General features: G+C 51.1%; 1 protein-coding gene across 1 annotated transcript in view; it reads left to right on the top strand.

The window, feature by feature from the left end:
* The window catches only part of RPS6KA1 (ribosomal protein S6 kinase A1), a 40,686-nt gene extending 28,893 nt beyond the window's left edge, over positions 1 to 11,793 (top strand). Inside the window, exons 5-23 of the mRNA XM_075722201.1 lie at positions 987 to 1,068; positions 1,360 to 1,440; positions 2,240 to 2,319; positions 2,939 to 3,045; positions 3,640 to 3,677; positions 3,811 to 3,953; positions 4,970 to 5,040; positions 5,287 to 5,375; positions 5,587 to 5,651; positions 6,659 to 6,761; positions 7,072 to 7,199; positions 7,693 to 7,818; positions 8,285 to 8,374; positions 8,622 to 8,780; positions 8,999 to 9,160; positions 10,425 to 10,501; positions 10,666 to 10,783; positions 11,202 to 11,339; positions 11,659 to 11,793. Coding sequence (XP_075578316.1) covers positions 987 to 1,068; positions 1,360 to 1,440; positions 2,240 to 2,319; positions 2,939 to 3,045; positions 3,640 to 3,677; positions 3,811 to 3,953; positions 4,970 to 5,040; positions 5,287 to 5,375; positions 5,587 to 5,651; positions 6,659 to 6,761; positions 7,072 to 7,199; positions 7,693 to 7,818; positions 8,285 to 8,374; positions 8,622 to 8,780; positions 8,999 to 9,160; positions 10,425 to 10,501; positions 10,666 to 10,783; positions 11,202 to 11,339; positions 11,659 to 11,781 — 1,980 coding nt within the window. The 3' untranslated portion in view covers positions 11,782 to 11,793. The remainder of the gene's footprint in view (positions 1 to 986; positions 1,069 to 1,359; positions 1,441 to 2,239; positions 2,320 to 2,938; positions 3,046 to 3,639; positions 3,678 to 3,810; positions 3,954 to 4,969; positions 5,041 to 5,286; positions 5,376 to 5,586; positions 5,652 to 6,658; positions 6,762 to 7,071; positions 7,200 to 7,692; positions 7,819 to 8,284; positions 8,375 to 8,621; positions 8,781 to 8,998; positions 9,161 to 10,424; positions 10,502 to 10,665; positions 10,784 to 11,201; positions 11,340 to 11,658) is intronic.
* The last annotated feature ends 13,635 nt before the right edge of the window (positions 11,794 to 25,428 follow it).

The raw sequence follows: 25,428 nt of genomic DNA, 5'->3' as shown, positions 1-25,428 counted from the left end.
CCCACTTAGCAAATGGCTCCTTCTAACTTGAAAGGCAACTGTAGCGATGCCTTCTCAGTAAGGGCCAGCCTGTATGGCCAAAGCTGCCCTGCAATTCTTTTTTCAGACGATCAGGAGGAAGCAGTAGTATCCTGCTCGTGAGTGCAGGTGTTGCGCAGGGCAGAGGGACCTCCTGCAGCTCTCTAGCTGGCTGCCAAGCTGTCAGCGGGATCGAGGACTTGGAGGACTCAGGCATGTTCCTCTCTTCTCAGAAACGATGCTGCGTGCATCTGTTTTTGGCCCCTGTTTACGGTCCAGTTTCCCTTCTGTGAAGGGGGAAGGAAGTAGCCTGTAACTCTTATCTGTTTCGATGTGTAACTAATCCAGGTCTCTTACAGACCATCTGCTCACACATTAAATCAACTTCATGTCAATCAGTTACCGGCGCTAACAGTGGGGGCTTGGGCAGGACTCAGTGCTGTTGCCTGGGCAAATGCAGCAGCGGCTTTACGCGAAAGAAAGGGGGTGTCTTTCTGAAGCTGCCTAACATGGGAGAATGGGACATCAGGGAAAGGAAGGAGGTAAAAATCCAAAGAGGATGCAGGAGCTGAATAATGAGGAGCTGCTCTGGTTGCCAAACCAGCAAGTCATCAGGAGGCTTTGTGGTGCATCGAAGCATCAGTGCTTCAAGTCACAGCTCCCAGGCATCAGCCACAGCCCCACGGGAGCTGCAGGAGTGAGCAAGAGGTGCGGAAGACTGGAGAGGAGGAGAGCACGGTATAAAAGCACAAGTGCTGTAATGGCTGGAGATAGGGCGTGAGAGGAGTCTACGCACAACGCTTTCCTGAAAACCTCATGGGGTTTCACGTGGAGAGCTTGAGGTGCAGCTTAGCAGTCCTGTGGCCAGTTGCTTCTGAGGCTTACTGTGAGGTTTGCCACTTTGGGAGGCATCCAACTCCTACTGCTAACGTTTAGTGCTTGGCAAATGTGGTGTTCTTCTCCCTCAGGTTTTCTTGGTGAGAAAAATAACACCGCCAGACAGCAACCACCTCTATGCCATGAAAGTGCTCAAGAAGGCGACACTGAAAGGTCGGAGACTCTTACTGCGATGCTCTTATCCTCCATGTCTTAAAGAGCACTGGGGAAATGCCAGTCACTGCTGGCACCAGGGCGATCTGGGTGAAAGAGAAGTATCTTTATCTCAGCCAAACAGCCTCCTTTCCTCTCCATCTGTAAAAGACCCTTGTTGCAGTGATGGAGGTGGGCAAAGACCTGGCTCAAGCTGCCTGGTACTGGAGGGCTTAAGGCTGGGGACAAGGCTGACGGCGGGGCAGTGCGTGCCTTTTCCTGCGTCCGAGCTGCTCCTCTCTCTTCCCACAGTGCGTGATCGAGTAAGGACAAAGATAGAACGGGACATCCTGGCTGATGTAAACCATCCCTTTGTGGTGAAACTCCACTACGGTGAGTGCAGAGCTAGTTGGGACACTGGGAGAGGGGGCCGCAGGCTCGAGCAGACACTGACTGCTTTTAAGCACAGTAAAGATGCTACTACAGGCACGGCCGCCATGGGCAGGTAGATGAGCACGAGGTATCCGGCAGCAGGCTGTTGGAGGGTGCTGAGAGCCTCTCGTGGTCCCTAACAGGCTTCTGGAGATACCTGAAATGGAGAAGAGGCCTGGAGCAGTCTGTATCCCTCAGCGGCTGTGCTGCTCTGGAGCCTTCACAATCCCCGTAACACAAATCCTTTCCTGGAAAGGTCTTTGGTCCCATGCCCGCTCTAGCTATTGAACGGGGAACAGAGCATAGGCCGGGAGAAGAGGTTTAAACATCAAATCCTTGGGATTAAAACGTTAAATCAGGAGAAACTGAGAAAGCAAAGTTAACTAGTCGAGCCAGAGTTTGGCAGGATTAATGCTCTGACTCTGAGGAGGGCGAGGACAGCTTCTTTCCCTGTAAAGTGACCAGTGCCTCTCTCGGGAAAGCAGCCCTTTCAGTAGGGCATCGCTGGCTGAAACGGAGCCAACCCCCCATAAAATGAGGATTTTCTGCAGTGCCAGAGTGCTGCTGGTGAGCTCCGATTTCAACATCACAGACAGGCTATCTCATTTACCCCAAATAATTAGCCCTACCTGTGTTTAACCTAGTAACCATGCAGGGCATCTGCACAACTGGAGCCATTGGGATTTAAGTGATTAATGTAACACTGGGGAGCCTTCCCTCAGCGGAGGGGGTCTGATTCCTGCTCCGGCTTGTGTTTCAGCATTCCAGACGGAGGGGAAGCTGTATCTCATCTTGGATTTCCTCAGAGGAGGTGACCTTTTCACTCGGCTTTCCAAAGAGGTGGGTATGCTCTGGCATCTTGGTGGGTTGCTGAGGCTCTCAGTTCATCTGGGCTTAATTGCCTGGAGAAGCGATTGACCCTTGCAAAGTCTTTGAGAGGGGTGGAAACAACCTCCAGCCTGCTGCTAGCCCAGAGCTGGAAGGAGGAGAGGATGTCTCAGGAACCCTGTCCTCTGGCAGCAAAGCGGCAGCACAGGAGGCAGGGTCTCGCCTCCGCAGCAGCTTCTGCTGAGCATCAGGTTAAGAACGAGAACGGGCGAGAACCATGTTCTGCTGCAGCGCTGGCTGGCTGCGTCACCTCGCTGGGACAGGGCGAGGGCAGGGAATGGGAGGAGTAGTGAGAAGTTGTGCCAGGTGAAGACAACCAGGAACATAACCTGGTTAATGTAAATGAAGAGTTTTTTAAACACCTGTCTGCTGCTTAGCAACCTTGTTTGTTTTTTTGGTGTTGCTGCTCAGTTGATACTTTAGGATGGTGGGCGAAGCCTGGGAAAATTAGGTATGAAAGGGCAGAAGGGAACAACATGGATGCGAAAGGTCTTGCATGGGTGCAGCGGAGGTGGTCCCGCTGCCGGCGTTGTAACCCCAGCGCCCGTCCGCTTCCTCTCCCTTCCTGCAGGTCATGTTCACCGAGGAGGACGTGAAGTTCTACCTAGCAGAGCTGGCGCTGGGGCTCGACCATTTGCACAGCCTGGGAATCATATACAGGGATCTCAAACCAGAGAAGTACGTGCGGCACAGCTGAGGCAGGGATCCGAGTCCTTCAGTTCGGTCCCAAGCCTGTAGTCAGCCAACGGCGCAGCCTTCCTGCACGAAGCTGAACGATGCCCGTAGGCCAGCCAGATGGAAGGCGGCAGTGCCAATCGACAAGGCTCTTGCTCCTCAGATCAGCAGTTACGGCCAGGAGCGCTGTGGAGGCAGCATGTGTGCGCCACATGCCTGAGCAGTAATCCTTGGCAGTCTCCGGGCTCCAGCTTTAAGCAATCGAGAGCCTTCGGAGGGAAAAGGCACCGGGCTGGGCCTCTGCAGGGACGCGCGCCAGCTGCATGACTTGGTTATTCTCACCTGGGGTTTGTGGGGGATCTGGTGTAACCTGTGTGGGTCATTCGTTCAATGTGAAGTTGAGGGCGTAGAGAGAGGGGAGCTGCTCTTTGTCCCGCTCACGTCTTGGTGACGGAGCTTAAAGCACTGGGGGAAGAGACGGATAACTTTCTCCTCCGGATTCTGGGAGCATCTCAGACCAGCCTCCGCTGTGCGTGCTTGTTCTCACCAGCCCTTACTGCAGGCAGTAACGACTTGTTTTTTTCATTCCTGCCGTAGCATCCTCTTGGATGAAGAAGGGCACATCAAACTCACAGGTAAGGGACTCCACAAAAGCCTTGTGCTCCAGCAAGGTTGGTTCTTGAAATACGGCGCTTCTCTTAGGCCTCTCTGCTCTGTGTGATTGCTCAGAGCACATGGGCGCACGCTGACATTTCTTCTCTTACGTAGATTTTGGCTTGAGTAAGGAGGCTATAGACCACGAGAAGAAAGCCTATTCCTTCTGCGGGACAGTGGAGTATATGGCACCAGAAGTTGTGAATCGCCAGGGCCACTCCCACAGTGCTGACTGGTGGTCGTACGGGGTCTTAATGGTAGGTACCCAGCTGGGGGGTTTGGAGAGCTGGCTTAGCAGCTGCTCCAGCGAGAGCTCGGAAACACCCTGACGTGATTCTGCGTGTCTGGCAGATGTGCTGACCTGGGGATGTTCTCCAGGCTCCCTGCGCTGACCTGGGGATGTTCCCCAGGCTCCCTGCGCTGACCTGGGGATGTTCTCCAGGCTCCCTGCGCTGACCTGGGGATGTTCTCCAGGCTCCCTGTCCTGACCTGGGGATGTTCTCCAGGCTCCCTGTCCTGACCTGGGGATGTTCTCCAGGCTCCCTGCGCTGACCTGGGGATGTTCTCCACGCTCCCTGCGCTGACCTGGGGACGTTCTCCACGCTCCCTGCGCTGACCTGGGGACGTTCTCCACGCTCCCTGTCCTGACCTGGGGACGTTCTCCAGGCTCCCTGTCCTGACCTGGGGATGTTCTCCAGGCTCCCTGCGCTGACCTGGGGATGTTCTCCAGGCTCCCTGCGCTGACCTGGGGATGTTCTCCAGGCTCCCTGCGCTGACCTGGGGATGTTCTCCAGGCTCCCTGCGCTGACCTGGGGATGTTCTCCAAGCTCCCTGAAAGGGCTCTGTAACAGGCTGGCCAGGCGTCCAGCCAGGAACGCGTGCTTCTCGGGGGAGGCAGAGCTCCTGAGGCTGTTGTCCCAGCGAGCGGTGGGGTGCGCAGCGTGGGGTGTGCAGCGTGGGGTGCGTGGGGGTGTCCGTGCGGGCCCCAGGATGTCGGTGTCTGTGCAGATCTGGTGCCACCGTCTGGCCATTGCTGAATCCAAGGGCTCCCAGAGGAGCAGGCGCTGGTTTGAACATGTTCTCGCTGCAAACCTTGTGAACCAAGCTCTTTCTGAGAAAATCTGATGGCCGCGATCTTTTTTTAGAAGTAGGCTTTTGATCGCTCGCAAGCTTTTTGCTAGCTTTGGCGAGCTCCCAGGTGAAGGTGCTGTGGGATCTGTGCAACCCTCAGACTCGCTCAGCCGTGTGACCTCCCCTTCTTTTTCCCTCCCAGTTTGAAATGCTCACCGGCTCGCTGCCCTTCCAGGGGAAGGATCGTAAGGACACGATGACCCTCATCCTCAAGTAAGAGGAGTTTCTTTCACGTATGTATAGGAGGCGAGCATCTGCTCTTCTCTGAGCGTGTTGCAATTTGGGGGTTCTCGCAACTTAATGGCGTTGTTTGGCAAGCGGTTCTGTATCAACAGTTAGTTTGAAGGGTGCAGTGTAAATGCCAAATAGATGATTGTATGTTCAGGGGTGGAGGTGCTGCAGTCGACTTGTGGGTTGACTTCTTTAAACCTGCAACTGATTGCATAATTTCCTCTCCAGAGCAAAGCTGGGCATGCCGCAGTTCCTGAGCTCTGAAGCACAGAGCCTCCTGCGAGCCCTTTTCAAAAGGAATCCAGCCAACAGATTGGGTAAGACGTTTCTTGGTTTCTGAATACACCTGATGCTGTCTCGGGGCCTCTCACATCCTCGTGGGTCAGCAGCGTGTTTGCACTTGTGCTCGGTTAATGGGCTCGTTTAATTACAGCCAGGTTCCCCGTAATACCTGGCTGCGTTGCATACGTGGTGGCCTTCGCTTTGTCGGTGGTTTAATGCAACGCGCTCCACGGGTGCATCTTTCAGGTTCAGGACCAGATGGGGCGGAAGAGATCAAGCGCCATCCTTTCTACTCTACCATTGACTGGAATGTGAGTATCAGAAATACGAGAGCAAACTTCTACGCCGCTCAGCACCAGTAATGCCGTTCTGCTGGCTGCCGTAATAGCACGGTCGTGCTGCTTGCAGACTGACCAGCTACGCGAGAGCTACCAGCCCCTGTTCCATCTGTTCCGATAATCCTTCCCAAAACTGAAATTCCATTTGTCGTGTGAATAACTGCTTCATACCTGAGTTGCCTATGATCTCACCTTGGTTTGAATTTACTCATCTCTCAACAGTAAGGTGCAGGTTTTAACTGGGGTTTGGCACAACACGGATTGGCTTGCACAAAGTGGGAAGGACTCGGGGAAACATTTCTGGCAAGGAAATACCTTGTTTTGTACAGAGAAGCAGGGCGATAACTGAACCGGCATTTCCCAACTGCTTCTGGCCAACTCCCTGCTTTACCACATAATTTTGTTTCTTCCCTGTTTTCCCTTACTTGGTAAGGGATTTTGAAGATCAGTCTTTCAGTGCTTTCGAGGCATCCAGCAAGCTGCTAGACTGAACCTCCAGCAATGCTAGTAAAGCTTATTTCAAATTTTTGCTTCAAGAAGCAATTTCAAAAGGCTACTTGTAGGAGTGCTGGGATACGAATGTCCTCCTGGGGCATCTCCTCTGGCTGTCCCTGGGGAGAGCTGTGTCAGCAAAGCCCTGATGGGAGTTAGGAGGAGGTGGAAGAGCCCGGTGAGGTAAATACTTTATGGATACTGCTTTTGGAGTGGTGCCAAGTTACATATAGAGCACTTTTTTCTCGTGATTTAATATATGGTAGAACTCGTAGTATTTCTCCACAAACTCACTCAAAAGCACCCCACTGGCCAAGAAGGCTTCCCTCTGACTGCTGAGCTGTAGTTAAATGCTAAGCCACAGAGCTGTTCCTAGTTTCACAAAATCTCTTCTTGGCCTCTCATTCCTAGCAAGCCTTTGCACCCTTCTGAGCATGAACGCCAGTGTTGACCTGTCGGAACGCTTTCGAGCTGTCTTTGTTTTGCAGAAGCTGTACCGCAGGGAAATCAAACCGCCCTTCAAGCCTGCAGTAGGCCAGCCGGACGACACCTTTTATTTTGACACAGAATTTACATCGCGTACACCAAAAGGTTTGTATGCATTCACACAAAGCCAAAGTTTCCTGGGTGAAACGATACTACACGGCTCAATACTGGTTTGCCGGTGCCAGCGGGGCAAGGTTTGCCTCCTGCTGGTGCTGCCAGCTCCAGATGGTTGCAGCACTGAGGAGGTGGCCCAGCCGTAGATCTGTGGGGTCTTAGGGGGTAAGATCAGTGCTGCGTGGTGCGGCTCTTGTCTCCAAGGAGCTAAAGAGGAGCCATAGCTCCTGGGGAGCAAGGGGAAGGCTTCTGCTCCCGCAGGACTAGCCCTCTTCAAGTTGTCTCTCAACTCCTGTTGCAGATTCCCCAGGCATCCCCCCCAGCGCAGGGGCCCATCAGCTCTTCCGAGGCTTCAGTTTTGTGGCGACCGGATTGATGGAGGATGGCAAGGTGAAACCTGCCCAGCCACCTCTACACTCGGTTGTACAGGTAAAAAGTGGGGGCAGAGGAACAACTGTCTGAAGAGGCAGTAGTACTCCAGGGTGGGTGGGGCTGTGGGACCTCTGCACCAGCTGGAGCAGAGCTGACGGGAAGCCTGAGGCAGTGTCGTTCTGTTTTGAATTCTTGCATGCTGTCGTTCTTTGATTTCCATTGACTGTCATGTGCAAAGGTCTTCAGGGCAATGCGAGTCCGTTTGCGTTCCTCTCCCCGGGTGGACCCCTGCTAGCGGGAGGTCTGTGTAAATGCCCGCGGGTTGAAAGGTGCCACCGAAATGCACCATGCTCGATGCAGAGAGCGTTAGCCCACTGACCTATATCTGCCTTGCTCTCTTCTCCTCCCTCTCCCCAGCCGGGAGGAGAAGCTGTGGGATGTAGCAGACAGCAGTCTGTCAGCTCGCTCTGTGTTGCAGTTAACTCATCACATTGCACAAACCCTTCCCTGAACCTTCCCAGCTCATCAACTCTCTGCTCTCCTCTTGCAGCAGCTGCACGGCAAGAACGTCCAGTTCAGCGACGGCTACGTGGTGAAGGAGGCAATCGGCGTCGGCTCCTACTCAGTGTGTAAACGCTGCATTCATAAAGCAACCAACATGGAATACGCAGTCAAGGTCTGAGATTTACCATCTGAACTGAACTCCCCTGTTAGATTTCTGTTTATCCCCATGATGACCAAAATAACATCCAGGAATGAAATTGCTTTCCCTGCTTGCATAGGGCCCAAATGGACAATTTCTGTGCTGCTGCGCGTGTAACTGCGCAAGCTTTCTTATCTAGGAATAGCGGGGAAGCAGTGTTCTCCTCTGTCGGGGGGGGACAGTATCACACCTTTCTTTGCACAGTTTGCTGTGGCTATGTCAGCTCTTAACAGATAAGCCAGACATAAAACTTTGGGGCTTGGGGGCACAGAACTGATGAAGCAACGAGGGGATTTCTAGAGCTCGCTGCTAAAGAGGGCAGGGACGGGGAACGGCTGTGGTGCAGGATCTCTGCAGGGCTCCAAACACTCAGCTGGTTTGCTTTGTCCTGGCCCCTTTCCCCGCCCGTTGTGGCTGATGCTTATCCTTGCTCTTGCAGGTTATTGACAAGAGCAAGCGAGACCCTTCTGAGGAAATAGAAATCCTCCTGCGATACGGGCAGCATCCGAACATCATCACCTTGAAGGATGTGAGTGTAGCTCGAATGACTTCTCCTGTATTTTGGTTTGGGAAGCGCAGAGTGGTCCGTGGGGGGCAGAGTGCAGCTCCAGCGTGGGCAGCCCAATGGCCCTGCTCAACGCATCGCTCTGGGCTGGGGACGCTCCCCCAGCCCCACCTCTGCCTGGCTGATTTCTGTCTGCTTCTTGGCGGTAGAAGTACAAAAGGGAAGCTCTGGAAGCACTTTTTGGTTAACCCCTCCATGTTTGCTTTGGTAGGTGTATGACGATGGGAAGTACGTGTATCTGGTGACTGAGCTGATGAGGGGAGGGGAGCTGCTGGATAAAATCCTCAGACAGAAATTTTTCTCGGAGAGGGAAGCCAGTTCGGTCCTGCACACTATCTGTAAAACAGTGGAGTATCTGCATTCCCAGGGGGTGAGTATGGTTACGTGTGTTTTCCTGGGAAGCCGTCTGGCATTGCACTACGCTCCCTCTCCTCCAGGGAGTAACTGTGCCTGTCAGGACTATTATTTCTTGCTGGTGTGGCTGCCTTGGCAAGGCAGCTGTGGGGCCAGAGCAGGGCTTGTGTCCTGATGCAGCTGCAGTCCTTTGCCTCCCAGGGGTGTGAGAATGGCACTTTCTTTGCTCCGCAGGTGGTTCACAGGGACTTGAAACCCAGCAATATTCTCTACGTGGATGAGTCAGGAAACCCCGAAAGCATTCGCATTTGTGACTTTGGCTTTGCCAAGCAGCTGAGGGCTGAGAATGGCCTTCTTATGACTCCCTGTTATACGGCAAACTTTGTGGCGCCCGAGGTAAGCACCTTACTGACCTGAGCCCCTTCGGTAGCTCTCACCTCCCTCCCCTGGCCTGTGCTCTCCCTCGGCGCAGGTAGGTCTGCCCCGTTCCTAACTCCAGCCTGCCCTGGCATACTCTGTCCTGGAAGGGGTAATTACAGAAATACCACTTGTATTTCATTCTTGTAGTAGTAGTAATAGTAATGTAGTAGTAGTAGTCATGATCACTACAAGTGATACTTGTAGTAGTAGTAATGAACAAATCTCAAGTGCAGTCCTCCAACTTGTACTGTCCTTATGAGGGGGTTTGCTTAGGATACTGAGGCTTTAAAACCCCAGTGATTTTCTCGGCTGCTTCTCTTCCTGATTGACTGACCTGTTAAAAGAGGTGGGAAGATTTTCCACTGTTGTGGTTTAACCCCAGCCGGCAACTCGGCACCACCCAGCCGCTCTCTTCCCCGCGGTGGGATGGGGGAGAGAATCGGAAGGGTAAAAGAGAAAATTCACGGGTTGAGATAAACACAGTTTAATAGCTAAAGCAAAAGCCGCGCACGCAAGCAAAGCAAACCAAGGAATTCATTCCCTACTTCCCATCGGCACGCACTGTCCAGCCGTCTCCAGGGAAGCCGGGCTCCATCACGTAGCGGTGACTTGGGCAGACAAACGGCATCGCTCCGAACGTGCCCCCTTCCTCCTCCTCCCCCAGCTCCGTGTGCTGAGCACGGCGCCGCATGGTGCGGGACATCCCTGGGGCAGTCGGGGGCAGCTGGCCCGGCCGTGTCCTCCCAGCTCCTCGTGCCCCGGCCTGCTCGCGGCTGGGGCGAGGAGCAGAAAAGGCCTTGGCTCCGTGTCAGCGCTGCTCAGCAGCGACGAAACGGCCCTGTGTCATCAACAGCTTCCAGCACAAATCCTAAACAGCCCCATACGAGCTGCTGTGAGGAAACTTAACGCTACGCCAGCCAAACGCGGCACAGCCACTCAGTTATCTTGGTGCGGAAGAAAGAAAAAGAGCAGGCACGCAACGGAGCACGCGTGCAGTGTCACCGCACTGGAACACGGCTTCTTTTTGATGTGTCTGGGGGGGGGTCCTCTGTTCCGTGAAACCAAACTCTGATTTGAATCCTGATCTTTAGTCCGAGGCTTTGCTGTTCAGTAGGGCTCTAGGAGCTTTGCCTACAGACTGCACGCAGGGGTCAAGCTGCTCTTCACAAGCTGAAGTGAGCTCAAAACAAGAACCCAACACACTGGTTTTTTTTTTTTTCCCTTTGCTTATTCTGTTCAGGTACTAAAACGCCAAGGCTACGACGAGGGCTGCGACATCTGGAGCCTGGGAGTCCTCCTGTACACGATGCTCGCGGGGTAAGCGCCTCCGTCTCTCTGGAAGGCGATGGCTGGGGCTGTGAGCGCCTTGCTCGCAGACGCGCTCCGCAGCTGGACCTCTCCTCGCCGGTCGCTGCTACCTGGAGGTGTTCCCCGGCTGGGTTACAGGACAGTAAATCAAATGCTCTCTCTTCTCTCCCCAGCTGCACTCCATTTGCAAATGGTCCCAGCGACACTCCAGAAGAGATCCTGACCCGGATAGGCGGGGGGAAGTTCTCCATCAGCGGAGGCAATTGGGACACTATTTCTGACATGGCCAAGGTACGGTTTGATATTCATCTGCGTTACATTAAAGGGTTGAGGTCAAGCACGGCCAGTTGCTGCGAGGCAAGCTTAAAGCAGGTTGGGGAGGGAGGGCAGAAGAGAGAGGAGAAAACCAGCAGTGTAGCTTCTGCCCTGTGCTCCTCTCCCCCATAGCAGCTCGGCAGCGCGCCTCTCCCCGCTTTGTTTTAGCTCTGGCTGCGAATATTTGCGTGCAACACCAACTCACGCAGGGTTTGCTGCTGTGTTATACCTCCCAGGCCTACTGAAAATATATTTTATACAAAAGGAGATTGATATCTGCGGGCTTTAAACTTGGCCTCTGAATTTAAATCCTAATTTGGGGGTGAACAGGTGGTATTTTTGCATTTAAAGTATGAAATCTTCGAAAGTCTAACTTTCCACATGATGCCCTTAGGATCTGGTATCAAAGATGCTTCACGTAGATCCTCACCAGCGCCTAACAGCCAAGCAGGTCCTGCAGCATTCATGGATAACCCAGAAGGACAGCTTGCCCCAGAGCCAGCTGAATCACCAGGACGTTCAGCTCGTAAAGGTACCAAGTCTGGGCTGGGCCTTCAGCTGGTTCCTCACGTACCTTGGGCTCTCTGGAAAGCAGCGGTCCCGGTGGGGGGTGGTGTGGGCAACGCAGGATGGAAGGTTGGAGAGGTGCGGGCCAGGGGAGGCGATACAAGGCAAGCTGGTGTTTTAGCAGGAAAGCCTGCGTGTCAGTACGGGAGGGAGATTTAAAGAAAAAAAAAAAATGCTTCTGGCTTTGTTCATGGGTCTGGCTACTCTGGTCCTTCATCTTGCAAAGCCATGAGTCTGAAATACGTCTTCGCCACCTAAATGACTTCTCGTGCCTTCTCTCCAAGGGGGCGATGGCTGCCACATACTCTGCACTGAACAGCTCCAAGCCAAGCCCCCAGCTGAAGCCCATCGAATCCTCCATTCTGGCACAGAGGCGGGTGAAGAAACTTCCTTCCACCACACTGTGAAGCTGGGGCAGCCTGCAGCCGCTCGGCGCGGTGCGGTCACACCAGACTCCGTACAGCCCTGAAGACAGGGGCCAGGATCCTGGGCGGTCGGTGCCTGCACAGGAGCTCCCTTGAGGACTTCTTCTCAAAAGGCCAAGTGCCTTTCTGTTTCTGAGAGACTGGCTCCTCCTCGTACGGACTGACCTTTGCTGAGAGAACTTGACTGTAGAACATTTTGAAGTGTAAATTGTCGATTTTTGAAGACATCCATCTGTGTATATGAGAACCAGAATGTATAACTGATGTCAAGCGGCACTAAAAAGGAGCTCTGATTCACCCTTTCCTGTGTAGGGCCAGATACTTCTTGTAGCTACATCATTTCTTAGAATCCGATCTTCTCCAACGCCATTGCAGCTGGAAGACTGCATAACGTTTGGGGTTTAGGCTTTGGGGTTTTTCCTCCCTTGAACCTTTGGATGCCCTTCCCAAAGTCAGCGCTGCACACTCCTCGCCAGCAGCACTTGTGTTTGTAAAGGACTTCCCTCCCCTTCACTTTTCGTGCGTGTGTGCTCAGAGTGTAAGGTCGGTTTTTCAGACTCCGTTTCTTCCTCTCTCCTGCCCTTCCCCAGCCCAGACAGCAGTTCTCTGAACAAAATAAACCACGGGTTTTCCAAACACCCCCTTAGATGCTCGGCTGTCCAGAATGCCTGCTAGGTTTGGCTCATTCCTTCCCTCTGCCCTCCCATCTTCGTGTTCTCCCCACCACTCCCTGGGGAGTTTGTCACCCGCGCAGGCGGAGGTGACAGAGGAACCTTCTCCTCGGCAAAGCTGAGGCTTTGGGCTGGCTCTGGCTGCTGCTTTTACCATTTTTGGTTTTCCTTTCCTTCAGCAGGAACCTATGAAACAAACAGTCCTTTTTTTTTTTTAATTTAACTTTGTTCTACAGCTGGTAACTCAGGGTTTCTTTCTGAATTGTACAATAAATGTGTCATTCAGTTGATGTTTTTTTACTGACTGACTTTTAGCTGCAGAATAAGCGACCCCGGTCGTTTCCCCACGTCGTATGGGGATAATGATTCTTGCTTGCCTTTTGGGAGATCTGCAAAGCTTTTTCATCTGGCCCTGCGGTGGCAAAGCCAGCGGTACTGTAGCAGGGCTGCATATTACGCCTCCTTCTCTCAGGTGCAATACCTCACTTGGCAGTGGGAAGGAATTAGAACTGGTTACGGAATAAGGCAGTAATCAACAGGAAAGCAGGCAGGATGCAGGCTGCGGAGGGGAACTTCTTATTCTCAGGACATTTTAGTGCTAATAGAAACAAACGCTTGGAGGCAAACTGTGCTAGAAATAAATTCCCGACCCGTTCTGACTTGCAGGGAATTGCTGGAGCTCCCTGGGTCGGTGGTGGCTTTTTCTCGGGAGGAGCCGGAGAGCTACGGGGACTGCAAACGCTCACGCGCGCAAGGAGGCAACTGAAGCCAGCAGAGGTTCTCATGTGAATTTCTGCTACTTTTGGCTGATCGTTTAATGAGAGGGGAAACTTTCTTTTTTGCTTTTCCCTTTTCCTTAGTCCCAGTTGACTCTAAAATGGAGAATTCCATAAAAAAAATTTCTCTGAGATGTACAGCGTGCTCCTCCTCTACCCTCATCCAGGCAGGTCCTGCTTTACTCCCTGGAGCAGCCAGTGAGAAGCTGAAATAGTCACGATTTTTTTTCTATATTTATTCCAAGTACTGCCCTAGCGTCCAGTGCTGCTGGGAGGAGGATGCCAGTGCCAGCGCACGCTGGATCTTCTTGCTGGTGTTGCCGCCGACCCCCGGCAGAACCGGATTTAATGTTTTGCTGATAGCTGGGGAGGGGGACGCTCCACCACGCAAAATGCCTTCCTTAAAAATAGTTGCTTTCTCCTCTGGCACGATGTCTGCACTGGTGCCGGTGAACCTGCCTTCTCTTTCCCACAGCTGTGCAGTAACTCCTGTGCCAGCGAAAAGGTGTGCAAATTTTAGGTAACCGAAGCAAATGTAATAATTATAAAAAGCTTCTTTCTGGAGCTGTCAGTCCCTGTGGGCACTGTTGGGACTGAAGCAGACACTTTGACAGTTTTTCAGAATATTTCCCACGTTGGAAAGGGTGGGGTCTGAAACGGTGGATGGGGTTGGACGTGTTGGTGGTGATCACCACTCGCTGTGAGCCTCGCAGCGGCAGGGACCATCAGGATGGGTCTTAAACCAAACGTTCGCCCTGCTTGGAGGGTAGCTGGCTTGTTTGTATGAAATTGTAAAAGTTTTCGAATATCAGTCAGGAAAAACGTTACAACCTTTGCTTAATCCTCCCTGTAATGGTGCTGGCGTGAGGCCAACCAGTGACAACTCAAAGATGCGTAGGACAAGCGGGTGCAGAGCTCTGTGGGCACGGGGAGAGCGGCCCGCGGCTGCTGCGGGCTCCGCATGGCCGTGAGACGATGCCCGGAGCGTCAAACCCCGATGCCCGGAGCGTCAAACCCCGATGCCCAGAGCATCAAACCCTGATGCCCGGAGCGTCAAACCCCGATGCCCAGAGCATCAAACCCCGATGCCCGGAGCGTCAAACCCCGATGCCCAGAGCATCAAACCCTGATGCCTGGAGCATCAAACCCCGATGCCCAGAGCATCAAACCCCGATGCCCGGAGCGTCAAACCCCGATGCCCAGAGCATCAAACCCCGATGCCCGGAGCGTCAAACCCCGATGCCCGGAGCGTCAAACCCCTCCGCCTCGCTGGGGTCTTCAGTCAGAGGAACTTTGTGTTTGGTGCAGCTGTAGCTCCTTGGACCTACATCACTTTGGAGAACAGAGTGAACAAGAAGGGCTACGCCTTGCTTTCTGGGGTGCTTTTAACCAAGTCGTTTTGAGTGATCCTTCCATAAGTGAAAATAAGTCTTGATTTTTAGTTCCAAATCAACCAAGTGCTGTTACTTTTTTAATTCCAGTGCTCAATAAAAATGGACTTGTTGATCTTTCTGTGTATGAGAACCGTGGGTGATTGTAACGGGTCGGGTGGGCCCCTTCGTTCCCTTTCTGGTTTTGTCCTGACAGTGTTAAACCTTTGCCAAAATACAGTTGGGATCAGCTGCTGTCATCTTAACTGAAATTGCATTATTTCAGGTGAAAGTTGGGCCGGGGTCGGGCTCTAATGCCTGTTGGGGGGAGCCAGTAGGTGTCTTAGAGAAGACCAAATGATCTGCTCTCACAAGAGTTTGAGGTCGTTCAGCTTTACCTTGGGACAAAGAGGATATAGAGCTTACCTTTGTCTTGATTTGAAAAGGGACAAAAATGTATTTAACTTTCATACGTAAGGAAATCTTTACAAGGAAAACTGCTTGTGTTATTTCAGGTGTTTCATAGCCAACTTGACCTTTAAGATTTTGTCCTGTACGTCTGTATGAAAGCTCAAGGGAGCAGAAATCCCGGAATCCAGCCTCTAATAGCTGAGTCCACCTGGAATTAACCTGTGCGGAAATAGTGTGTTCATCCATAGACAAGGAGCCTGAAAATAATATCGAGCAGCTCTCTTTATATAAAACAGCTTCTATATAAGAAAGGTTAAACTTTCCTATTTTGGGGTATAAATCAGCAACATTTTCTGTTGTAAAAGAGGTTGACCCAGCTGAGAGGCTGTTTTCCTTCTTCCCACTGTGTAACGTAGCCGTGCCTTCCTCTTGATGATGTGGTACTGACCTCTGTCAAACCAACCGGAGCATAAATAAACATATTTTGGCCTGATAAATATTCCCATCATGATTATTTAGGCTGTCTTTAAAACTGAAAGCTGGTAACTTTCTCAGCAATCATCTCTTTTTTTTTTTTTTTTTTCTTAGCAAAACTTCACTGAGCAACCAATCTGCTTTTTAACTTTCCGTCTGACTAATGCAAATACCCGCTTCAAGTCCCCACCTTCAAGTTAGTTCAGGTAATTCTTTTTCCCGCGTCTTTTGCCATTTGTGGACAGTGAATCGTGCAGCCGGTGGCCTCCTGGGTGCCACCACCTCCTCGTGGCAGCCACTGCCGCCTTCCTGGGAACGCGGAGGCTTCGGAAATACTCGGTGACCGCAAGCGTGTGTGGGGCGGATGCTGCGCTTTCATGTAATATTCAACAATTTAATCCCTCTTTTAACGCAAAGAGAACATTTAAAATATTTCAAGGTCTGCTTTTGCAAGTACATAGGGGGCTCTGAATAAAACCTTCATTCATGCTATGAAAGCTGGAGGTCCGCTGCCACTCCATTTTCTTGCCTCCGGTTATTAAAACATCAAGCTGTCTTACTACTTAAGCTCAGCTAACTTGCTGCCTTCCTCCTTTTGTGTTCCACTGGAACACCTGCCATTAATACTAATTCTACTCTGGAGAGAAACTCCCTTTCAGATATGCTTGTCTGAAAATAAATTGACATGTAAAAGGTCTCTTTTGTCGCAAAGTGCATGTAAAGTGCTGGGGTAAGAAGCTGATCGCTTACAAAAGGAGCCACTGACTCTTAAATGATGTGTGTGGAGGGGGTTCTAAATGTTAAATATGGAGGGTGCTGCTGTACGTGGGCTGAAGTGATACGGCTACAGAGGGATTGCATAGCTGCGTCCTCTCTTTGGTGTCAGACCTGACGATTTTGGGTGCTTTTCTGTTGAAACCTGCGGCGCTAAAACCGCTTCATTGTCTCGGGGTGAATGGCTGGGCTCCGTAGGGACCCATTTGGAGAAAACTTTTTTTTTTTTTTTTTAGAAAAGTGGTGTTGCTAAGAATTCCTCCCTGCTTCTTAACACGTGCAACAAAAACAAAAAAAATTGGTGGTGAATCCCTCGATTTAGATGTGTAATGAACTCCAGGGCTCTGTCGTTTTTCCTGGGACAAAAGTTTGTCTCACATTCAATAAGGAAGCAGTAAAAGAATCCTTGGTTAGAGTATTTATTCTGTCATACAGGCAGCAGTGGGAGACAGCAAAAGGTAAATATTTTTATTTTTAATGGAAAGAATGATTTTCTTTGAGTTCCTCATACCCTGTGGAGTCTGTGGCTTTCTCCTAAGAAAAAGTTTTTAAGTTGGTCCTCTGGGCCAGGCTTTGGAGTGGGATGACGCTGCTTCAAAATCTGCTTCAAAACCTGCTTCAACACTGAGAAGATGGATGGGGTCCCCTGACTGTGGGCGAAGATTTAAGTTTTGTGGCGTGGACCTGGCTTTCAGCTGCTGCTCGTTGGCTTTCCGGGTCTTTAGCAAAGAAATCATTCACTTCATAATTAAGATCAAGTCAAAATTCGTTCAGGGTTTGAAAGAACAAAAGTGCCATGTGCCAATTACAGAAACCTTCCAGATGAGCCGGTGTCGCTCCTGGTTTATCAGACAAGTACAAACCCTCGCGTGCTGCTCAGCTCAAATGCTGTCTTACGTTTAGACAGCAGATGGTGTTAGAAACCTGTAACAGGTGGAACCTCTTCAGTTTTATGTGCGAGATCAGAAGTAGCAGCAATTTCTCGTTTCCCTAGGGGTAGTTTCTTCACGAGATAAGCAGCAAGCTGGCCCTCTACTTGGATATTTATTACAGAGGGAAAAACTTTTGAATCACACACGTTCATATGAAAGAAAGCAATTCTGGCTTGACTCATTCTGGTTACAACAAAAGGAACCTGGTAATGTTCTCCATAATCCTCTGTCAGCAACGCTGAGAGAGAGATGTAGCAGGAGAAATGAGCTGTGTTTGCTCGTGTGCCTCCAAATCCGGCTCCAATCTGCCATAGTCTATTGGTTTCTTGTCTGTGATAATAGCACTTCGCATGCTTAAAGTGTTTTATAAACATTTAATTACTGCAGCGTTTGACTCAAAGCCAGGAATCTCTCGTTCATCTGCATCTTGCAAGGTTTGTGAAAATGATATTCAAATCACAGCATCGCAGGAAGGGCTGAGCTGAAACTTTGGTTGAAGAAAGCTCCGTCAGTCGGGATCCGTGAGCAGCGCCTGTCCCCGCTGCCGCATTTGCGAAGTGAATTCCTTCTTCAGCAGTGGAAACGGTAACGCGGGTTTTGAATGCCTACGGATTTGAGGATTTGTCAGTACCCCAGGACAGGGAGCTGCATTTAATCATATTAGGGAAACGATATGCTAAATTCTCCTCAGCTTGTGCCGTACAAACTTCTGAGGCAGGCGGGGCTTGCAGCTATGTCTAGACTGGAGCCGTGTTTGATCCCCAGTCCCCGCCGTGTCCTCTGCCGCCGTAAGCAGTAGGAAAATCATTATTTGTTAAAATTCGCTTTTTTCCCCACCCACCAAACTACTTGTAATTTTAACACGTCCTTTCCACACCAACCCCCAGCTCTATTTTTTAAAAAAGGAAGAGAAATGCAGGTTTACGGCGTGATTTTTGTCTGCCGTGCCATCGGCACGCCCGCAGCCTGCCTTCCTCGGTCAGCTCAGTGTCTCGGCCTGCGGGGAAGCCCCCGGTGTCGTGGGGCTTGGGACGCCAAGTGAAAGCAGCCGCTAAAGGTAAAAAAGCTTGCATCGGATTAATAATTTCTGTCCAACCACCCGCCTCTTTCACCAGCTCCCTTTTCCGCACAGCGGATTGTTAAATGCAGACCGGGCGTGCGGTAGCAGAAATCATTTGCTTTCCACGAAAAAAGAAAAAAAAGAGTTGTTAGCCGGCCGTGCGTGTGTTTCGTGGATGCAGGCGAATGCTGGCTTCGGGTCAGGGCAGGGAAGCCAGAAGAGAAGCTGTTCCTCTACGAGACACGTATGAGCTGGCCCTGATCTCGCCGGCTCGAGGAGGGCTTACCCTGAACTGCCGCGGGGAAAACCGAGGGCTGCAATTGCTAGCGTTTCCAGTCTTCACTGTAATTCTGAAGGCATATTGGGAGCCCGCTTTAATAAATGCCATTGCTGGCAATTAGACCCTTTTTAATGAGACAGATGCCCAGATCGCTTGCTGCTGCGCTCGCTCTCCGTTCGGTGAGTTGGGAGCACGCGATGAGCAGCGACTCGCGAAGTAAACCCGGAGCCCCTTTTCCTGCTCTGTTTAAAGAAGGGGTAGGGAGCTCTTCTGATGTTTCATTAAAGCCGGCTTTTCTCCTTGTGGCAGAGCAGATTTAATCAGACCCGCCTCCCAGTTCCAGCTGCTGGGTTTGAACGCTCTGATCTGTGCACTGGGTGCATGTCTAATTATGGAGGCAATTCCCATGGATACCAAGAAGAATTGTCTGTACTGACAAAAATGATCCCAGCTGGGAAAATGGTGAAGGAAAATGCGTTGAAATATTCGGGAAGAGACTTCAAAAGTTGCTGGAAATGGAAGTGAAAAACATTTCGGGTGTTCTTGCACCCCGATGTGCAAACCTTCATTGTTTTAAAGCTAAGGTACAGGTTGTTTTCGTTCTGGTTTGCAAGAGCTGCTTGCTTTTTGTGCTATCAGAGGATTTACCAGCACAGTAAAACGGAATATTCCCCCCCGCCCCGTTACCTGCACCCACTCGGGACTGCGCTTTCACCCTTGGTTTTGTGCCCCGCGCGGCCCCCTCCGCTCACCCGCGCGGCCAGGGGCTTGCGTTTGCGTGAGGGCAGCACCCCGGGCGAGGCAGCACGCTCCGCCGGCAGACGCCCGCCGAAGGGCTGGGAATTCTGGTTCCATCCGCGGGGCCGGGGCTGGCGTGGGGGACTGCAGTAGGTTACTCCCCTTTATGCCTCATTCCTCTGAAACGTATGAATGTAAATAAGTTATTTCTGTACAAATTAATATTTGAAGGGTCTGCTCAAGTTAAAAGAGCGCTCCCTGCTTAAAAAGAGAGGGGGAAATACCTAGTGATGCACTGCTCAGATGTGGAAAATTAAACAAATGTCATTTAAAATTATCTTGTAATTGTTCAGCTGTGAGGCCTGATGTTCAAACTGCATGGGGAAAAAAACAGATTTTTTTTGATTTAACTGCACAAATACAAAAGTCTTTTTGATTTTTTTTTTTTTTGTTTGTTTGTTTTGCTTTGGGTTTGTTTGGAGGTTTTGGGGGACATCCTAATCAACTGCACAATAGTTGTAACTTGTATTTATTTCACTAATTTCTCTCCAGCAGGAGCTCAGGCACTTTTCAAAATGTTGCTAGCTAATCTGAACACACAGCAGAGGCCAAGCTGCAGTACTCTGAGGTTGGCTTTCTCTCTTTCTCATCCAGGGCACCTGCTCCCCTTCCTCCCCCCAGTCCTCCCAGCTGTCTGTCTGTCTCATTTATGTCAATTAGAGATTCAATACTGCCTGATTTAATTGGCCTGACTTTCCCCTCTGGTAGGAGCCCAAGTGAAGGCAGGGCAGGCTAGGCTGCTTTCCGTGGGCTCGGGAAGGAGCCTCCCTCGCGCTGGGAGGGCTGGGGCTCGTCTGTGGAGCACAATAACCTGTTTGCTGCAGAGCAGGAGAGCTTGGTGGCCGCCCCACGGGGATGGCACCCGGGCAGCGATGCCCTTTCAAAGCTCGGCGGTGTTTCTGAGCGGTTGAGGAATTTGTGCAACCAGCCGCTCACCTCAGGTTGGCTTTTAGCGCGTTGCAGAGGTCGGGATCCGCCGCCCGAGCCGGTGTTTCCTCCTGCCGGGAGGCCGGCTCCACGTGCGCCGAGGTCGGTAAGTAGCCCAGCTTCCACCGACCGCAGCCACGGAGGGCTCGTCCTTCCTCCTGAGCCCGAGCCGCCCCGGCAGCGCTTCGCCACAAGCCAGGTTGACCAAGACCTGGGCTTCATGGGGTTTGCACGAGTGCCTGACCCTGTCCCCGCTTCAGGGAGCAGACGTGGAAGCGAACCCGCTCAGATGAAATCGTTGCCATCCCTCCGCTCCCCCTCCGACAACTGAATCCCAGGAACCAGGTCTGACCTACTTCTTCTCCCTGGCTCCTCGCTTGCGTCTCCCTGACAAATTGCACGGCCCTTCTTCAGCTCTCAGTAGAAACGTGAGTTTCCCAAATAGCTGGCCCACAGAGGCATGAATATTAAACAGCAACAGTACCATCTAGTGACTTTGACTTACAGAGAGCATCGTTTAGAAGGGGAAGAGGAAAGCTGTGAATTAGGGAGGCCATGCAAGGTCCCAGATTTGCAAATGCGATCCTATCTCTCGGTTCATTTGGGTTTAGGAAACAAATTGCGCTGATACTGCAAGAGCCTCTCTTGTAGCGAGCGGTGCTGTGACGCTTCCTTGGGAGACAGTCCCATTTTTAGCCTGCTGACTCCCCGCTGAACCCAGCCCTGACCCACGCTCCCTCTGCCGGTAAGGGACTCATTGATTTAACGCGTTCACAACTTCTCGCTCACCCACTCGCACGCACAACAGCAAATCCTTGCAAACGTATGAGCCATCACTTAGGGCTGTGGTGCTTTCTCAGTCCCGGTAAACGTGCACCTTTTTTGCTCTGATGAGCCACTACTGAAATCCTGAATTGGACACGTGGAATAAATAGATACATTTCAATTTGCTAAATCAAAAATAGGCCTGAAACTGAGCGTAAAGGGCCCGCTCCACGCAGATCTGAAATTACGTACTCTCCTTCACAGCCGAAGGGAGGAAATCAAATTAGAGCATTTCTTTCTCCATCAAAGGACATTAGTCCTGATACAGGCTTGTTACGCCTCGCCATCATTTATCGTGCACAGGAGTTATCCCTGTAAGAATTCTGGTTGACCGAGGCATCGTTTGGAGGTACCAGGTTCATGACGGGCTACGGCATGTTCTGCGCTTAAGGTGGCAACTTTTCACAGCTGTTTTGCAACCCACGTGTGCGCGTTACCTCCTTCCCCATGAAAGAGGCTGTTACCATGTGCACAAACTGCACCGGATTGAGGAGAGGTGACACAAAACCCAATGCTGCGGAACTTCAGTGCTAAAACACTCTATCAAGCCTATTAAATGCCATTGGTACCAGCAGAAAAAATTGCTTTGCTGTCTAATCAAACGTGTCTCCTCTTTGCTGTCACGAGTGCAGCACTGCCCTAAGTCCACTCAGCCTTGCTCGTGGGCCGATGAGTGCCTGACAATTTTCTGGTTTCAAATTAAACAGAAAACTAAATTAGCAAATTAATTGTTTGCTGTGTTTTTCCTTCGTCCCCATCAGCTGCCTCAGGACCTGCAGCCAATCCCGAGCCCCTCTCCGCAGTCCCGAGGAGAAGGTGGAGCCCCGCGCTAGGTCCCGCTATCTACCAAGTGTCAGTCATGTTAATTTTAAATTACTTCTGTACAGCTTGGTGTCAAAACGATTAAAGCATGAAAAGAAAAACTGAACTAGAGGGAGGGAAGGGGGAGGGAGAGAGAGAGAGAATGAATAATTTACCTTGCATTTACAGCAAGGACACTTAGCTTGCTTTAACTCCTCAGCTCTGAGAAGCCTGAAACTTTTCTTTCCTCGACTGTAATCTGCTTGGGACTATGCCTGAGCAGCTGCTCTGGATCCTCGTAGTCTACAGGGAGGCAATAACTGCTCGCAGCACAAAGCCATGATTTTTATCTTGGTTTCTTCCCAGGTAAGACTTTTCTCCGCACTGCATCGCCAACACAGACACAGACAAACCCACCCACCCACATGCAGACCTTTTCTCCCCTTCTCAGTGCACCACTCCCAACCGGGTTTACTCCATAACCCGCACGCACTGTGCTAGATAATTACATACTCAGAAAATATCAAAATGCACAATCAGATACAGCCCTAAATGCGCAAGAATTGCAGTTGTAGGAGTTGCAGCGTAACATCCCTGTAGCTCTCTGCATCTAGTTCACACAACCAACCCATGTGCACTATGAAAATTTGGGGTTTGGGGCACGGACTGCTTTTATCTCTCTTCCTAACTCCGTCCACGGCTTCTTTCTCTTGCCAGCTACTGAAGGGTATAATCAGTGGTCTTTGAAATATCATTCTAAAACTGCTGAGGCCAGAACTACAGCGAAAAGATTTGTAAGAGGGCAACTAGACATCACCAGAAAATGTGAAACAAGTTTAGCCGCTTCTGTTGATGTTTACCGTGTCTTCAGCTTACGCATAAGAGCATCTTCCATTCATTAAGAAAAGGGTATTTATACCCAAAATATACATATTTTGAATTATTTTGTCTTGAGGGACTACAACTTGCAATGAGGCCCTTCCACAGCTGATCGCTAGTAGGGTGACAGAGCTGGAAGGAGGAGAAGCTGGGTACTCGAGTGTAACGGATGTGTGTGGGCTTGAAGCGATTTGCCAAATTTGAGCAAAGAAAACAATTCCACCGATGGGTGTTTTCTGGAAAATGAGTATGCTGTCTCGGCAATTTTTGTTCTGCGTCGTGCTGTCTTCTCACTGCCTCTCTCCTCGGCAGCCACAGAGAGGAGACACCTGTATCGTCCACCTGCATTTTACTTCTTTGGCCTTAGGACTAACACGGCCTTGCCGGCTCCCAAACAGGTCGTGCGACGGGTTGGAAAGCGTGCTTGAAATTTTCTCCTCCAAAAGTACTTGCCTGACTTCTCTAACGTGTTCGCTTTGGCTCGGTAATCTCCACCCGCCTTCGTCCTCGTGCCGTCGTTCCTGTGACCTGCAGCGCAGGCTCCGGTGAGAAGGTGGGGAAGGCGAACGCAGGCACCCTCGCCAGCAGCTCGTTCCAACAAACGATGCCGCCTCTCCCTGCTCCCCCGCGTTTCTGCTGCCTGCGCTCGGAGCGTGGAAATGGTGTGGGTTTGCGCGGTGTAGGAGCTGTGCCTGGACTGCGGTGTTGCACGGGCTTTCACTTAAGCATGCAAGCATGGAAATGTTTCTTGCATTAATAGTGGGATTCCCTTCACATGACAGTGTTTCTTCAGCTGCTGATTCACAAATACATCATTGAACTGATTTTTTTTTTTTTTTTCCCCTTCCTTTCCCATTTGGGAAGCTCCTGTAAACTTCCCTCATCCTCTGCCAGAGGCCTAGCAGGAGGCTTGAAAGATGAAGAGCGGAGTCTCCTGCAGTGTTTCAGTAATATCACTTCAGACGTACTATGTGGGAGTACCGAGTATCAAGTACTCCGGTCTGATAACCACAGCTTTCCCTGTTTAATATGCGCTTAGCGCTAGAACAGCAGCTGTATAAAACTAACACCTTTTTTTACTAGATTCTGCTAGTCTGGATTCAGAGCGATTTCTGCTCACTTGAGTAACTTGAAAAATAAAAAACATTGTCACCTGGCGTATTAAAAATACAGGTGTAAATACTACACCGGATCTGGTAATTATTTAAAATAATGCACAATTTTCAACCAGATTATTTTTTTTTTCCCCTAACCAAGCAGGACTGCCCTTCTACCTGGTGCTGGGGAGCTAACAAAACAGCAGGAGAGGGATCTGTATTGGATTATTATCAACGCTACTGGTAAATCACTTCCAACTGCAAAATCCTTAGGTATCACTTATGAAACGGTTTCGAATTCGAAATTGTCTGTCAGCCAGGTAATTAACATCATTAATTGCACAACCTTCAGCCAGAATAATTGATTTATACTTAATCACAGAACCTAAAACTTTTCAGGGTGCATCTTTACATCTTACACGGTCGTGCCGAGGATCGCTGTGCTGGGCTGCGGGCGTGGGAGGCGCGTTACCGCTCACACGGCTCTCGGGAATCGCTGAAAACGCTCAAGTGGTTAGTATTAAAGTGGTCAATACTGGAGCGGTGTCCATAAAAACAAGAGGACAAACAATAACTGACTCGGACTAGAGCACAGTAAAAGGATAATTGGGAATAAAACACAAGAAGCGGTGCAGGCGGAGCAGCGGCTGTGGAGCGCGGTGACTCCACGCAAGGCACCACCTCTCCCGTCCCGGGGACCACCGTAAGAGATGGAGCCCAAGGTCATGCACTAAATGAACTCGGTGGACATTTTGTGGACGTTTCTGGACATTTTACGAAGGTGGTCCATAGGCTAAGGGAATGGTATCTGTGTGTTGTATGAAAGGATGGGAAGGGGCGGTGGTTAATGAGGGTGTGTTGGACAGTGCGGGACCTGAGCATGACGCAAATGGTACGGAATAAGGGGTGGAGAACATGCCGCGTTTGGCTGGCGTAGCGTTAAGTTTCCTCACAGCAGCTCGTATGGGGCTGTTTAGGATTTGTGCTGGAAGCTGTTGATGACACAGGGCCGTTTCGTCGCTGCTGAGCAGCGCTGACACGGAGCCAAGGCCTTTTCTGCTCCTCGCCCCAGCCGCGAGCAGGCCGGGGCACGAGGAGCTGGGAGGACACGGCCGGGCCAGCTGCCCCCGACTGCCCCAGGGATGTCCCGCACCATGCGGCGCCGTGCTCAGCACACGGAGCTGGGGGAGGAGGAGGAAGGGGGCACGTTCGGAGCGATGCCGTTTGTCTGCCCAAGTCACCGCTACGTGATGGAGCCCGGCTTCCCTGGAGACGGCTGGACAGTGCGTGCCGATGGGAAGTAGGGAATGAATTCCTTGGTTTGCTTTGCTTGCGTGCGCGGCTTTTGCTTTAGCTATTAAACTGTGTTTATCTCAACCCATGAATTTTCTCTTTTACCCTTCCGATTCTCTCCCCCATCCCACCGCGGGGAAGAGAGCGGCTGGGTGGTGCCGAGTTGCCGGCTGGGGTTAAGCCACGACGCTCAATTAAGAGTTCATGAAATCAGGGAGCTGGGGGCTTTTTTTTCTCCCCTCTCCAACACTTGAATTTCCT

This window comes from Pelecanus crispus, chromosome 16 (genome assembly GCF_030463565.1).
Source record: "Pelecanus crispus isolate bPelCri1 chromosome 16, bPelCri1.pri, whole genome shotgun sequence".
In the NCBI taxonomy this organism is placed as follows: Eukaryota; Metazoa; Chordata; class Aves; order Pelecaniformes; family Pelecanidae; genus Pelecanus; species Pelecanus crispus.
Note: the sequence above shows the minus strand (reverse complement) of the source record. Positions and strands in the feature narration are given on the sequence as shown.